The sequence below is a fragment of the Chionomys nivalis genome, chromosome 9 (genome assembly GCF_950005125.1).
Source record: "Chionomys nivalis chromosome 9, mChiNiv1.1, whole genome shotgun sequence".
Taxonomy (NCBI): domain Eukaryota; kingdom Metazoa; phylum Chordata; class Mammalia; order Rodentia; family Cricetidae; genus Chionomys; species Chionomys nivalis.
The window spans coordinates 30849150-30864977 of NC_080094.1; the positions used below are offsets into that span (position 1 = coordinate 30849150).

General features: G+C 45.3%; 1 protein-coding gene across 1 annotated transcript in view; it reads right to left on the reverse strand.

Annotated features, from left to right (window-relative positions):
• Positions 1–15828, reverse strand: part of Slc24a3 (solute carrier family 24 member 3) — a 458281-nt gene that overhangs the window by 24621 nt on the left and 417832 nt on the right. The window contains exons 10-14 of the mRNA XM_057781502.1: positions 13243–13376; positions 9949–10109; positions 8762–9032; positions 2930–3096; positions 10–124 (exon numbers count right to left, since the gene is read on the reverse strand). Coding sequence (XP_057637485.1) covers positions 10–124; positions 2930–3096; positions 8762–9032; positions 9949–10109; positions 13243–13376 — 848 coding nt within the window. The remainder of the gene's footprint in view (positions 1–9; positions 125–2929; positions 3097–8761; positions 9033–9948; positions 10110–13242; positions 13377–15828) is intronic.

Consider the following 15828-nt stretch of genomic DNA (forward strand, 5'->3'; position numbering starts at 1 on the left):
AGATCCCACCTTGTCTGGCCACGATAAGGCTGGCCATGCAGTCGGGCACACTGGTTCCAGCAGCCAGGAAGGTGATCCCCATGATGACATCAGGGATTCCCAAGGTGTAACCGATGATGGTGACCTTGGAGGAAGCACGAAGAGACAGTGAACCAAGAGACACCATGGGCTACCTGCACAAGTTCCCTCTGATCAAGATGTAGAAAAGTCTCTACTTTGGGCCATCTTAGGGGTGGGGGGTGGGGGGTGGGGCAGCATATTTTCTGGATTTTAACCCTGGAGGGCATGAACATCATGTGGATGAGACCTGTACTGCTGGCCTTAGGGTGATGCTTAGACAGAACCCAGACTTTTCAATGAAAGGTGGGGCTATCATTTGTTCCTTTCTGGTGATGCTTGCACACTGGGAAAAACTAGAACGTAAGAGAAAAGACAATATTGAAACAAAACACTTGAACTCAAGACGGCCCTGGATGATTCAGGCTGTCAAGCTGTGCTAGGAATGTACAGTGTGCTTGCAGATCTGCAATCACGCTGATCAGACCTGGAGAGGGGCTGGCTTCACAGCTGGTCTTGCCAGGGGAGGTCCTATCCAGCTTTTCCCATCCCCACTTCTGCTAAGTCAGCGTGACAGCTAATTTTGCTTGTCAACTTGACGCATGGGGGAAGACGAATCTCAGTTGAGGAAACTGCCTCCATCAGACTGACGCGAGGGGACTTCTTCTTGACTGTCAATTAATGCAAGAGAGTCGTGTCCACTGTGGGTAGCACTATCTGTAGCGGTTGGCCCCGGGGTGTATACGAAAAGTAGCTGAATGTGGGCTGAAGAGCAAGGCAGTAAGCAGCATTCTTCCACGGTTCCTGCCTGCAAATTCCTGCTGTGAGCTTCCTCCTGACTTCCCCCAAAGAGGAACTGTGGTCTGAAAATGGAAAATGAAATAAACACCTTCCTCCCTAGGTTGCTTTTGGTCACACGACAGAAAGAAAAGAACACTTGGAAATCTCGCTGTCACTGTCAACTTCTTCACCATAATCGCTTTCTCTCTTTTTAGTACTTAGGCGTTGGGCTAAATGCTCAGTTTTAACTTTCTTAATTCTCACAGCCATCTGGTTTGAGTGCTCTGCTCTTCCCATTCCTCAGATGAGGAAACAGAACAGGGAGGCATCTGCCCAGGTCCCAAGCTGCCAGTAAGTGGCAGACAGGGCTCCGTGTTGGGCTGGTGGGCTCATCTGCAAGGCAGCTTCTCAGTTTCCATGGAGGTGGAGTGCAAAGGGTGGGCTGCTATGACCCATTGCTCAGCCACACAGATGAGTCCACGGCTGTCCCCAGATTTCAAGAGGGGAACCATAGCAGCAAGGAGCTGCCAAGAGAGACGGTGGCAGAGCCAGGATCCATTGCCAAGTAGGGAGAAAAAGAGACCAATCTCTTGTTGGTTGGCTTAAGGAAATGGGGCTTGCAACACCTGGAACTCTTAGGCCATCTCAGGGTGCCACTGGGGCATTCACACCTTCTTTAATATCCTGAGGAGATGTAAACCGCGTGTCTCAGCTGGGAGTCCATTCACAGTATGCCTCGGCCAGTGGTGAAAGGATGGGGGATGTGAATTCAATACATTCAGATCCAAACCAGAAAAAGCTCTCCTTTCCATTCTGTGCTGAATTTAAGCCAGGGTGGCCTCAAGCTTCTGATGTCTGTCTCCAGGGAGGAAAGGAGGATGCTGAAACACATCTTTCTATGTTCTTTTTAAGAGCCTCTGTAAAACAAAGCTGCTGCTGCCTGGCCAAGCCTTGGGTCTGCAGGACTGTGGCCTGGCTCTGCTGGGGTTGGTCCACCATTCTTTCACTGTCCTTAGGATGCTATGGTCAAGCCTGGGGCTCTGGGGAACTGGTGGGTTTGGGAAGCCGAGTCCAGGCCACTGGCTTCTCCTGAAGTTGTCACTCACTATCAGGATTAGTACTTTCTATGAGTAGTGGATTTTAGACCTTGAGGTCAGGGACAGCAATCCTGTCTCCCAACTCTGCATTGAAGACAATTTGCTGTGGGAGCCTCACTGAGTGAGAACCCTCAGTCACGATACTTCTAGTTGTAAAACTCCATTTACTCGTGAGGCTGAGGCCAGGAGTAACTGTGACTTTATCATGCCAGCTTTACAAGTTTGATATTACCTCCAAAACCATCTTCCCAGAATGTTTTCGAGCTTTAAGTTGAATCCTCCTGAATTATACTGCCCTTCTGTCAAACACCCAAGTGCGGCTAATTTGGATTTGCATAATTTGTCATGGCTTTCAATTTCTGCCCAACTCCAATTCTGATGGATTAGGTTTGCTCCCCAGTTAAGGGGTACAGAAATGAGCTGTCCGTATTTCCAAAAATGACTCTGGGGCAGCGTTCCTTTGAGGCCCCATAACCTAGTCCCATCAATGGATCATTATTTTAGCTTGGAAGGGACCCTTGAGCAGTCACATCGTTGGCTTGAGGCTCTGCTACTGTTCCTCCACTACAGCTGGGGAATTACTTCTTTCACTCACAGATGCAGGGTGTGGAGTGTGGACAGGAAGTAATAGGAAGACAGATTGGTCCCCAGGGAGGACCCCAAGAGGCACCCAACGTTTCCACTTTACCCGTTCCAGGATAGTACCAACCCAAAGAAAAAGAATCAACACCATGAAGTAGATGCGACCCCAGCCTGCTACCTGAATCAAAAGTGGCCATCCTGGAGTTGTGCAGAGCTGCAGAGCTTGACATAGCATAATTCAATCAAGCCAGCCTATGGTTATGCAAGCGGAGCAAACACTTGTGATTTTTACCCTCCGAGCAAAAGTGTGGGCTGTTCTGTGACCCGCTGGAGTAATAACTGGATGGTAGAGTTACCCGACACCTTTTGCTCTAACGAGACCCAGCGATGCACAGGGTCCCTTACACACTCACCATCCACACCATCATGTAGGAGAAGGCTGCGATCCACAGTGTAGAGGAAGCAAATGTCACCATAAACCATTTCTCCCAGTGGGGTTTGTTACAGTTGGGGACAGTGAAGTACAAGACGAAACTCAGTGGCCAGGTGAATGCCCATTTCACGGTTTCCAGTTTGCCAGCTGTGGGGGAGAAACAAACAAAAAAGGAAAGGAAAGGAAAGGAAGGAAAAAAAAAAACCAGATTTATTTCTTTGCTCTGGGAGCCTTCACACTGCTTTCCCTAGAGCTAAGTATTATCATATACCTCTTTTCTTAAAAGGCTTAAAAGGTTTTCCACCGCCACCCAAACTGGACACACAAAACCAAACAGAAAAAGAGAGGTTATGTGCTGCCCACCTGTTGGTTAGCTCTTGTACTAACTGAGTCACTTCAGACAACACTGGGCCAGGTGGGAGAAGATGAGGAAGGTATTCACAAAGGAACAGTGTGTGGGCAGGTGTGTCAGTGTGGGGAGCTGGGAAGACCACCAGTTTGTTCTCCACTAACGGGTCCCAAATTACAGTGCCAGCCAACACAGCGCCACCTAATGAAAGTTCCTGGTGTTGCATCATGAGCTGAAAAGGGTTTGCAAATGAGCTCTTCCACACTTAAAAAGTAAAAGGACAAGATGATGGACCTGCCAGAGATGTCTGCCTCAACCATTCTGTGGTGCTTGAGTATTTTCATACCAGAAACACCTAGAAATGCTTGTGAAGGTGACTATCCTGCCATGAATTCCTTGTAACCTCAGGTTTGACAAATATATTAACTGAAATCCTTTGGTTTTCATTATGGTCCTACTCAACTTCTAATTAGCCTATCGGAAAAAGATACATATGCCCAGGTGTGACATCCATGCCAACTGAGACACAAAACATCTCCACCTTCCAGAAAGCTCTCTGTGCCTCTTTCTAGCTTACCCTTACCCTGACTACCACACATGAGCTATTCATCCCCAACTTCGAAGGAATTAATCACTGAGTAGTCTTTCTTTCTGCTTACCATGTTTGTTTGCAGATAAAAGTGCCATGAGTTTATTCCTTTTAATTGCCTGGAATAAGCTGGCATTGTTTATCCATTCCCCTGGGGTTGGACATTGGGTGGTGGTCATTTGTAGAACATAATCATGACAGTGCCTATCAATAGCCTTGGTTGGTTCTTCTGGAGAGCACGGCCTTGTTCTGGCTGAAGATCTGAGGGGAAGCTGCCAAGCCATAAAGTGTGTGTGCTTAACTTTTTACTAAGGATTAAAAATACTTTTCCAAAATGATTGAACAATCTCATATCCCCATCAGAGTTAAGGAGGTAATTTCTTACCTCCTTATGTTGAACAGTGATTAATGTAACGCTTAATACAATTTATCTCTTCAAACCATGTGCAATCTATTTCATGTTACACCTTATTAGCCTCTAAATTGTTCTTTCTTTTTTCTTTTTCTTTTCTTTCTTTCTTTCTTTCTTTCTTTCTTTCTTTCTTTCTTTCTTTCTTTCTTTCTTTCTTTCTTTCTTTCCTTTTTTTTTAAACTACGTAGAAGAGGTACCTGTCATTGCTGGCACCAGCTTGCCCTATCAGATGGGCAAGGCAGAAGAATCTATAAGGAGGGTGTGGCTTCCTCATCAGAGAGCACTGGGATGCAGGCACTCTCTGCTTTGGGAGCTGAGTTGTTGCATCTCTGTGTTGGTTGGTTGTCTGTTTTCAACTTGACACATGCTAGGGTCATGTGAGAATCAGGGATATCAATTGAGAAAATGCCTCCCTCAGACTGACTTGTAGGCAAGCCTTTCCTTGTGGGGCATTTTTTCTGATTAATTACTGATGTGGGAGGGTCCAGTATACTGTGGGCATTGTCACCGTGGGTAGGTGGTACTGGGGTGTGGAAGAAAGTAGGCTGTGAAGACATGAGGGGGTGTTGGGATAATCTTTTTGTACACTGTGTGATGTTTCTGCTTTACCTCGCCTGCCTAAGGCATCTTCGGATTGGTTTAATAAAGAGCTGAATGGCCAATAGCTTGAAAGGAGAGGATAGGTGGGACTTCAGGACAGAGATAAGAACTCTGAAAAAGAATCTGAAACGGGGGATTTCCCAACTAGTCATGCAGAAGTTGGGTGTACGGTACTGAGGAGAGGTAATGAGCCACATGGCAGAATATAGATTAATATAAATGAGTTAATTTAAGTTTTAAGAGCTAGTTAGGAATAAACCTAAGCTAAGGCCAAGATTTCATAAATCAAAAAAATGTCTCCATGTCATAATTTGGGGGCTAGGAGTCCAGAGAGAGTCTGACTGAAGGAGGGCAAAGATGTTAAAAAAAAAAAAAAAGTTTCCCCTGGCCTCTGCTTTAGTTTCTGCCTCCAGGGTCTTGCTCTGCTTGAGTTCTTGCTTTGGCTTCCCTTAATGATGGACTCTGATTGGGAGATGTAAGCCAAATAAAAACCCGTTCCTCCTCAAGTTGGTTTTGATTAGTGTTTCATAACAGCAATGGAAACAGAACTAGAACAGTTACTCCAACTCTCCAAATCTTACATTTATTATTTGTAAAGTGTAGATCCAGTAACACTGAACTCGCAGAGTTCTTGGGTGGATTAAAGATGAGATATTAGTGGGATAGGTGAGGGTCCCACCTTTCCCCGGGGCCACCAGGCATGTCTTAAACATTGTTAAAAATCTGTTAAAATGACTCTTAATGGCCATGAAACTCTTATTGTAAGCTTTCCTTCCAGGGCTCATTTTCCTGTACATAAGCAAAGACAGAGAGGGGATGGGCAAGATAACTAGCCAACCGGCAGCTCCTGGACTCTCTGTGCTGTCCTGACTCCTTGAGACCTTATGGTGGCCACATCAGCTATTCGGACAACCAGACACCAATGGTCCCAGCTAATTGCTGCAGCTCCTAACGATATAGCCTTAATAGGGCTGTTTCAAATCTCTGCACAGGCATTTTGCTATTACAAGCCTCGCTGAACTTTAGATGATGATGTAGACATTTTTACCTAGGCCAGACAGGGAGCATATACTCTGGAGACCCAGCAAAAGAGCTGCTGTGACTGGCACACATGCAAAGCTTTCGAATTGCATGCAAGTCTATGGGTTGTTTTGTGATGGGCTTTAAGAGGTGATCTTTGGGTCCTATGCGAGTTCTTCATTTGGGCATCAAGGCTTTACCTAGCTGGAGCTCTAGGGGAATCCCCTTGTTGGCATTACAGCAGGGGGAGAGAGCCACAGAGACAAGAGAAAAAAAGAAATAGACCACCAATCAAGGGTTACAAAGTGAATAGGACAAGCAATGACCTCAACTTGGCTCTCTAATATTCCTCAGAAACTAAAAATGAGTGAGAAGATGAGGTCATGCCATGGGACTCAGAGGGCAGGGAGGATGGGGTTGATTAGAGAAAGCTGCACACAGTGTAAGCTGGTGCCACCAAGGTCCAAGTTCCCCTTCATGGTTTTCAGCTGTTTTGGTTTGGCACTGACAGATTAAAAAAAAAAAATCAGGAAAATGGTTTCACTGCCCTGAAACTGTATAGTCACACTTTGTGTCCTTGCTCCTTAGTCACATCCACCCTAAAGGTAGAAATACAGAGAGCAGTGTCTAAATTATGACTCCAAACACAAGGTAACAGATTTCCTTCCCTGAGCAAAGCAAGCAGCACAGACAAGGGCTTTGAAAATGACTTGGAGGAGGAACGAAGCAGGACGGCACACATTTCAGGAAGCTTTGTCTTCTGTTTCTGAGTGGGAAGGGGTTTGTTCCTCTCCTGAGTCAGCAGCATTTTGTTCTATCCCCATTTGTTCCAAATAGAGCCCCAGGGGATATGTTTATTTGTACTCTTAGAACCTAAGTGTTGGGTGCCCTCTAAGCCATTTTGTGCCATTTTCTGCCAGGCTAGGACACAGCAGGAATTAAAAAGCACACTTCTTTTCTGTGGAGGCCATGTATTTGTGGTGATATGACTTCACAGAAGTCAGTCGGTGACTGGGAGACAAAGCCGGGGTACCAAGTGTCAGAGGCCTTTGCAAGGACTTGCTTTGGAGTTCTAGTGCTGACTTTTAAGAATGCTTAGGTCAGGCAGAGAGTAAAAGGAACTGAGCAATGTTTTAGACCTATAATAAACATTCATTTCTGTTCTGATTGCAGAGAAAACAAATACACAAGTGTATGATAGAAAAAAAATATCTACCTAGCAAAATACAATTTTATTTCGGTGGACTTCCTTCTAGTGGGTTGTTTATGGAAATGTGTTTACCTACATACACATCTCTGTTTGTAGGCAGTAAGGCTTTCTTCACTCAAGAATATATGTAGATTTATGTGTAGGTGTATAGATGCATGCACTATGCATAGCTGTTTATATAATGTATATGTATTTTATGTCTAGTCCCATGGGCTCAACTCCATTTGCATCTATAAACAGTTATGTTATAGTTATAATACAAATGTATATACACATGTAGTCTTAGTGACTAATAAGAAACAGAAACGGAAAATGCACATGCAGGATGCATTGCTGCACAGAAGGACGGTTCAGTTGGGGCAGAGCAAGATGATGGGAGGTTCCAGGCTGGAGCTTGATTTCAAACATATGTACTGTTTCTGTAATTTTCCATTTAATATTTTTAGACCATGGATGGTGGCTGTGGGTGACCACAATTAACCGCGAATGAGTGAAAAACCACAGATGGGGAGGGGCTGTATGTTTCTATGTGTTTTTTTTTTTCTACTGAGATAATCTACTAACTACAAGCAATTTAACTTTGGCAGGCCTACAGGAATCTGGATGGTATTTCTTTATTAGATTTGGTAAGTGCCTATCAAGGCTCCTGTCTTAGGGAATCGGTGGGGACTCAGAAGTAGTTCTGCTCTGAGTTGGCCTTGTTACCTGCCTGTCCCCCTGGACACACGGAGAAACACTGCAAGGCTTTGCACTCGAAAACAGAACTCCAGACTCACATCCGCTACCAAATGGGCTTTCAGGTTGATGACACAATACTCGCTTGGGCAGCCCTCCGGCAAGCTCAGCCAGTCCAGGGCAATTGCACACACTAGTTAATATCTGAATGTCTGTGAGTGAGAACTGGACCAGGACAGGCTTCAGGAAACAGGCAGAATCTTCCTGAAGGTCTAGCAAGGACACAGAATTCTTTGGGTTTGGTCCACATGTTCTGCTAATGGGTGGGAGTGAAAGACATGGTTATTGGAACATTCAAGGACACGCCCTACAAGCCAAGGGCCTGGAAGCTTTTATACATCTTGTCTCTACTCTTCCAACATGCCAGGGCCAGTCCCTGGTCAGTCCCAGGGGCCAAGGCCCCAAGGACTAGCTTCTGCATGGGTCTGTGTTTTCCACGGATGCTGCTCTTCAGAGAGTGGGGTGTGGAAGATGCAGCATCCGGAACAGAAGCAAAGGGAGGAAGTGAGAAGAAAGGAACCCAGTATGCATCTGCCAGAGCCATCTTGGGCAGGGTGTTTCCAGCCCGGATGAAACCGCAGAGAAGTGTCTCTACCCGTGGACATGTGTCATGTGCATTTCTACCTCAGAACAAAGTGTCCTGCAGCATGAGTAAGAGACTAAGAGGGGACGTTCAACCACAAAATGCCTTTCACGCTCCAACCCTTGCCTACGTGCCTGCATCTTTGAATGTTTCACAACACAGCCCTGCCTGCTGCAGACACTTCCTACAGATACATGTCCACTCATCAAGAGTTTCTTTTGGAATTGAATAATAAAAAGGCAGCCAAGTGAAGACTGTCTTCCCAAGGATCCCCAGGTATCTCCCTTCCCAAGGCCAGATCAAGGACCTCTTACAGGGCGGGTCGAATGGCGTGTAGGGTCCTTCATCATCATCGTCATCCTCCTCTTCCTCCTCGTCGTTCTCATTGTTCTCGTTATCTTCGTTTTCATTCTCTGTCTCATTGTCAGCCTCAGCAATGATGTCATCCCTCCGGGTGCCATTCACACCCCTGTCCGGGGCACTGCTAGGCCCTGTTCCGTTCTCCACAGTGTGCTTAACTGGGATTTTGATGGCCACTTCGGATTCCCCGTTGGCATATGCCCTGCTGTTTATCAGTCTCTGTCTCTGAAAATAGAAAGTGATCTGTCACTATAGGCAGAGGGATGGAAAACACGGGCAGGAAGGTCTTCCCTAGCGATGCATCCACAACACTCCGGAGTCAAGTGTTAGGGAACTTCCCCAAAGCAACAACGGATTCAGACAATTTCCTTTTGGGGGGGGGGATTAAGCTGTTATGACCCACTAGAACTTTCAAATTCCCTGTGGGAAAGTTTCTACATCTGGGGTGGACAGTCCTTTGACACCTGCGCACCGTGACATTATCTGTCTTCTCCAGGCTGTGGGAAGTGCTTTTCTATATTCAAGAAGCTACAGCACCCGGATGGGACTATGGTTGTGAGGTTGCTACTGCAGGGGAGGGCAAAGGCCAGGTGCACTGGCTTGTTTTAAACTATGGTAACTTTTCCTTAGCAACGTGGAGACAAATTTAAAAGGCAGAGATTTATTCAAATGGAAGAAAACAGGTCCTGGCTGGGGATATGGCTTAGCTGATAGAGTACTTGTCTGGCAAACATGAGATGCTGGGTACAATCCCTAGTGCCCCATAAACGGAGAGTGCTAGCACAAGGCTGCAGACCCAGCACACAGAAGTTACTCTTTGGCTACATAGTGGGTTTGAGGCCAGCCTAGACTATGTGAGACCCTGTTTAAAAATTTTTTTAAACTTTTTTTTTTTTCATTAAAATAAAGCGGTAAGTAGAGGGGACTAGGTTATGTCTCCCGATACTCTGAGGAGCGGGAGAGGGCTCTGGCACAGATGGTTCTGAGGGTAAAGATGCTGGGAAGGGGCTGAGGGTTGGTTTCTGTTCAACTCTCAGCAGGTGCTGCTTCTTTTAAATCAGAAGGCACTGACCCCTTCCCCTTTGCTCTCCTTCCCTCCCCTCCCTTCACTTCCCTTTCTTCACTGAGCTTTTCCAGATACCTCATTAATCAGCATGCGACTGGCCATGGAGAGCCGGGTCTTGGGAGGAAAGTGGCTTGTGATCATAATTCGAAGGCCAGCCTCAGAGAAAGAAAGCTGGTGTGGGTAGGCCGACAGCAGCTCGTCCACCATGATCACTGATGCTTTGCGGTGGAAATTGGCTAGGGAAATGTGAGAGAGAAAATACAATAGTGTGGAGTCCAGGAGAGAGCCATTTACTCATTCCTCTTCCTATTGTTTCTCCCCAACCCACTCCTTCACACCTTTGCACCTGTTCATCCATCTGTCCGTTGGTCCTTCAATCCATCCATCAATCCACTCACCCACCCATCCACCTCCCTCTATCCATCCATCCATCCATCCATCCATCCATCCATCCATCACCCATCCATCTATTCATATCCATCCATCCATTCACCCACCCCACCCACCCATCTACCCATCTATCCACCCATCCATCCATCCATCCATCCATCCATCCATCCATCCAATCCACTTACCTCCACTCTCCTTTCTTCTCTTCCTCCCCCTATTTTCCTTCCTTCCTTATCACTCTCCCCTCTTCTCCTTTCCCACCGTCTTCTTCCTCCCTTTTTCATTCTTTCATTCCTTGTATCCATCCATTGAAGATTGTAATGATCAAAATTAGGGGTCATATTTAAATCATGGGTCATATTTAATAGTTCATTTGAAATAACTTGAGACTATTCAAACACTGAGAAGTCTAAATTTCACCCATTCACAATTGGATCTAGGTTTCAGGTTTTTTTTTTTAAGTTTTGCCTTCTTCACTTCTTTTAATATTTATTTATCTAATTAATTAATTAATTATGTATACAATATTCTGTCTGTGTGTATGCTGCAGGCCAGAAGAGGGCACCAGACCCCATTACAGATGGTTGTGATCCACCATGTGGTTGCTGGGAATTGAACTCAGGACCTTTGGAAGAGCAGGCAATTCTCTTAACCTCTGAGCCATCTCTCCCAGCCCCCTACGTTTCAGTTTTTTTTAAGAGAAAACAAGGTTTTGTTTTCCCCAACAAAGGGCCGTTAGTCAATACTGCCTCTGGCAGCAGAGATGAAGAGGAAAACATGTAGGAGGGCTGAGTCAGCCCCCACAGTATCGTAAGACAGTGACCAAAAAGGACAGTTCCTATAACCTTCTAAAACAGTCTCAGACTTGTCCCAGTGTGGCCAAAGATAGAAAAACTAAAAACCTCAGCTAATCAAAAATATATTAATGTAACTGCTGCTTGTTTAACCAATCATGCTTTAGATGACCTGAAATTTAGATGTTCCTGAAATTCCCCTAGCTATGCTTAAAAGGGCCTGCACCCCTTTGTCCCTGGTCATCGCCATTTTGTACAGGTGAATGATCCTGGATACGAATGACCCTTTGTTTTTGCATAATATTTGAGTCTGGGGTCTTCCTTCAGCATTTTCTTGAACCCCCACAACACTGCTCATCAATATGGTAAGAATGAGCAGAATAAAAGAAGTCCTCCTTGTTCACAAAGAGTTATTTTCTCACCACTAAGATCTGGGTCACGAGAAAGACCTCAATAATCGTTGATAACCCATCTTGCCCATGCATAGTAACCTACATGCACTGGTAAATACTGTAGAGCTGACTTATGTTCCAGGTAGAGGTTGTGGTGTGGATATGTGCACACTCCTGCAGCCATCCCATGAGCAGAGGGAACAATGGGCGAGCTGCCCACGATGAAGAGGATCAGAGTTCAGGAGAAGACTTCAGATGAGTCTGGCACAATATGAAGCATTCCACTCAGGCCTGTGAACCCATCACTCATAGGCACACAGCTGGAACTTCTTTTAGTACTCACGCCTATTTTCCAGGCCATGAAAGCATAAAATGATCTCTCGTAGCATCAGCGTTATTACCCCTCCCCGCTGTGTGTGTGTGTGTGTGTAGCGTGCGTACATGTGGATTCACTTGCCCATATGGGTGTGGAGGCTAGATGTTGATGTCAATTTATTTTCCTCAACTCCTTTCCCACTTTAATTTTTGAGAACAGCTCTCTTGCTGAATCTGGAACTTGCAGTTTCAGATAGACCAGTAGATTAATAGGCTCCCAGTGTCCTCTTGTTTGTATACCTCAACACTGATGTTACAGATGCTATGTGTGTGCGCTGGGGATTCAAACTCAGGTCATCACACTGTGTGACCAATACTATGCCCACCAAGCCATCTCCATAGAGCCAGCACTAATATTATTTAGCTTTTTGCCCCCCTCCCAGAGTTCCTTTTATGGTTATGAAGTACTCAGAGGAGAGAGACTAAAGAAAATCCTCACATGGAATGGTATTAAGTAACACCAGAGTTTTTCATTAAACATACATATAGTCCTTCAGAAAAAAAATATATCAAATATATAATTTCACAATATAATAAATTATCAAGGATCTAAAGTTAGAGATATAGTTGAAAATAACCTGTAAAGTTTCTAACTTATTCTTTGTTTTTTTTTCCCTTTAAGTGACCATGTGGGACACATTTTAAAGAGAAAATTAAAAAAAAAGAAAAATGAAATACATTTATAGCAAAATATGAAATTTTTCTATGCCTCTTACAAACAATGTTATTTATCAGAGAGTAACATATTGTTTCCCATGCATAATGACGGTTTTGTAAGAGCCTATTAAATAGAAGAATTACTTTGAAAACAAAGGTAATTTTTTTCTCTCCTTCTGTATCTGAGTTAATGTAGTCTGAAAGCGAATTTGGATATATGTGATGATAACTACAATGCCTGCTACTATGAAGCACTGTGTTAAGCCTCTTCTGCATATTTGACTGGCCCTACTCATTTCAGAAATGATGTGTGTTTCTCAGGCTCAGAGAGGTTAAGTAACTTTTCAATCATACCACCTTCACCGCACCTCAAAACCTCTCTTCTCTCCTGGCTCTGCTGGCCCCATTTGCCCAAATAACCTTCACAGAATGGGTTCCCTGGGAATTTCAACGGACCCAGGTATGGCCCACGGGGCAGGGCAGGAGAGCCGGCTCTTCTGTTTTCTCAGGATGCCCGGCTGTGGCTATGTGCCAGGTACACAGACTCGCAGTGCAGGACCCACCCTGGGCTCAGGACCTGTTATTTACCTTTTTTTTTTTTTTTTGGTTTTTCGAGACAGGGTTTCTCTGTAGTTTTGGTGCCTGTCCTGGAACTAGCTCTTGTAGACCAGGCTGGCCTCAAACTCACAGAGATCCGCCTGCCTCTGCCTCCCGAGTGCTGGGATTAAAGGCGTGCGCCACCACCGCCCGGCGCTATTTACCTTTCTTAAGTAGCACCACAGTTGCGTCGCAGTTGCTGCTGTCATCGATCTCAGCATTGTTGGCCAAGCCGTTGACCATGTTCCCAGCACCCTTCGTCCTCCTTTCGAAGCACTGATGTATGCACGCGTTGTATCTGAGCAAGCACAAGTGGAGAGGATCTATCATTGCCTGTGGTTTCCTCTCTGCGACTCCACAGCATCCTCCCTGAGAGCTTCCTGGCTGGATACAGCTGGTGAGGCTCCAGCACGGGGCATGGTCAGCATGTTATGGCTGCCTGCTCATCTAGACTTACTTTGGTTTCCCACAGTCATAGATTTTTATTGCTAGAATCACTGTGTACCCTTACTTTAGGTCCAGGTGATTTGTGGCTATGCTAGCATTCTAGGCTCCAGTGCTCTGGAGCGATGGTGAGGGAACACCACGCAGTGCCTCTGGCATGCCCTAGGAGACCAGCATTGAAAGAAGCAGTATTTGCAGATTTCTAGGATGGCTTGGGCAGGAAAACGTTCGATCCCTTTACTCTGAAGTTGCCCAGAGGAATTCTCAAAATCCCAAGAGCAAAGGAAAGGCAGCAATAGGGACTACAGAGCGCCTTGGACCACAATGGCACCTTCTCTCACTCAATAATGCTTATTTGCGCCGGTATTACCTCCTGAAGCTGCACCTCCCCAGTTTGACTTCCAGTCTCCCCCTGGAATTCAGGCTGGACCAGAAATCATTTAAAGCCTGTTTCATTCTGTCCCTCATTCCTTTTGCTCCAAGACAGAAGGCCCCTTACTGTCCCCTCTCGCTGCGTTCTTGTGCCCAGCTTGTCAGTCAGTATCTCTGTGGGGCATTAACGGTGAGAACTTCATAACTACCTGGTAGAGACAGGGTGTGGTGTGGGGGTGGGTGGGGGTGCTCCACATTTGAACCTTCTCTCACATGGACCCCTTCCCGAATTCTCTGGGACCCGTGACTGTTCCTTTTTGGTACCCGGGAAAACAGGGAATTAATCAAAAGTGATAGATATAGGCTCTGAAAAGGGACCCAGTCTTAGATTCTTAGGATGCCTTCGTGGGATAGAATCAGAACACCACTATACCATAGCCTTTGTGAAACAATGGCTCCAGATGTTGAGCATCAGTGGCCGCCACCGCCACGGGGGAAGGTGACCTAGATGTGCAATGCACACCGACACAGTTCATTCTGATTCAAATCAAATGTGGACATGCCGGGCACACACAGAACAAAGGAACTGGCTTTGGCACATCATGGAACTGGAACCAAACTCTGCCTAAGAATAAACTGCACAGACAAATACACAGAACACGTACAGCCAGGGGAGTGGTTACAGGCAGAGAGAGAGCTGCAAAGTGGGCTGCTCCCAACTATAATAATTTTGAACATCATTCATTTGGATTCTGACTTGAGAAATATTTGCGATATTTATGAGACCCCCCCCCCCAAAAAAAAAAAAACTGAGAAGCAGGACAGAACAACACTTCAGGAAGTTGGAATACTCAGTGCCTGTTTGGGATATTGAGAAATTAGCATTTGTTTTAGGTGCAATAATAATCACGGCTAGGGTAAAAACAAGTCCTTTTAGCAACACATGCTGAAATATTCATGGTGAACCATGAAATGATGCCCAGGACTTCAAACTTACACAGTGGGAAGGAAATAGATTCACAGGGAGCAAGGTAGAGCTGATGGGTTGGGGCTGAAGGTGATCATTGAGAGGCTTGTAATTCTGTCAATGTTTGCTTATATTCAAGATTCACCGAATAGAAAGGCTTTCTAGGTTCAGTACCTTTCCCAGTATCAGGGAGAAAAACAGTGGCTTTTTTTTTAAACTTCAAGGTCTCACTGTGCATTCCCAGGGGAATCAGAATGTTCTATACAGAACACATGACTTTGGGCTAGCAATCCTCCTGCCTTAGAAGTACTGGAATTAAAACCATATCTAGCTAGAAGAAGTGTTTGTGCTATCTTAGCAACTGTTTTCCCAAAAAAGATAGCAACTTGCACAAGGGTTTGCTCTCAAAGGATAATTAGTATCTTTTTAATTTGTTGGGGTTTTAATAACAGGATAACAGTACCATAAAATGATGTTTTTTGTTTGTTTTGTTATTGTTTTGCTTATTTTATTTTTTAAAAAGAAAAATTCTTTTTTTTCATTTTACATACAAATCTCAGTCCCCATTCCCTCCCTTTCTCCCATTTCTTCCATGGCCCCCCCACCTCACCTCCCATCCACTTCTCCAAGTAGGTAAGGCACATTGTTATGGGGAAGGTCCAAGGCCCTCCCTACTATATCTAGGCTGAGCAAAGTATACATCCAAAAAGAATGGGTTCCCAAAAAGCCAGTATAGGTAATAGGGATAAATCCTGGTGCCACTGCCACTGGCCCCATAGCCTATCCCAGCCATACAACTGTCACCCACATTCAGAGAGTCTAGTTTCATTCTATGCTGATTCCTTCCCTGACCAACTGGTGTTAGTGAGCTGCCATTAGCTCAGGTAGACTGTTTCAGTGGGTGAACCTATCATGGTCTTGACCTCTTTGCTCATATTCTCACTCCTCCCACTCTTGGACTTTGGGA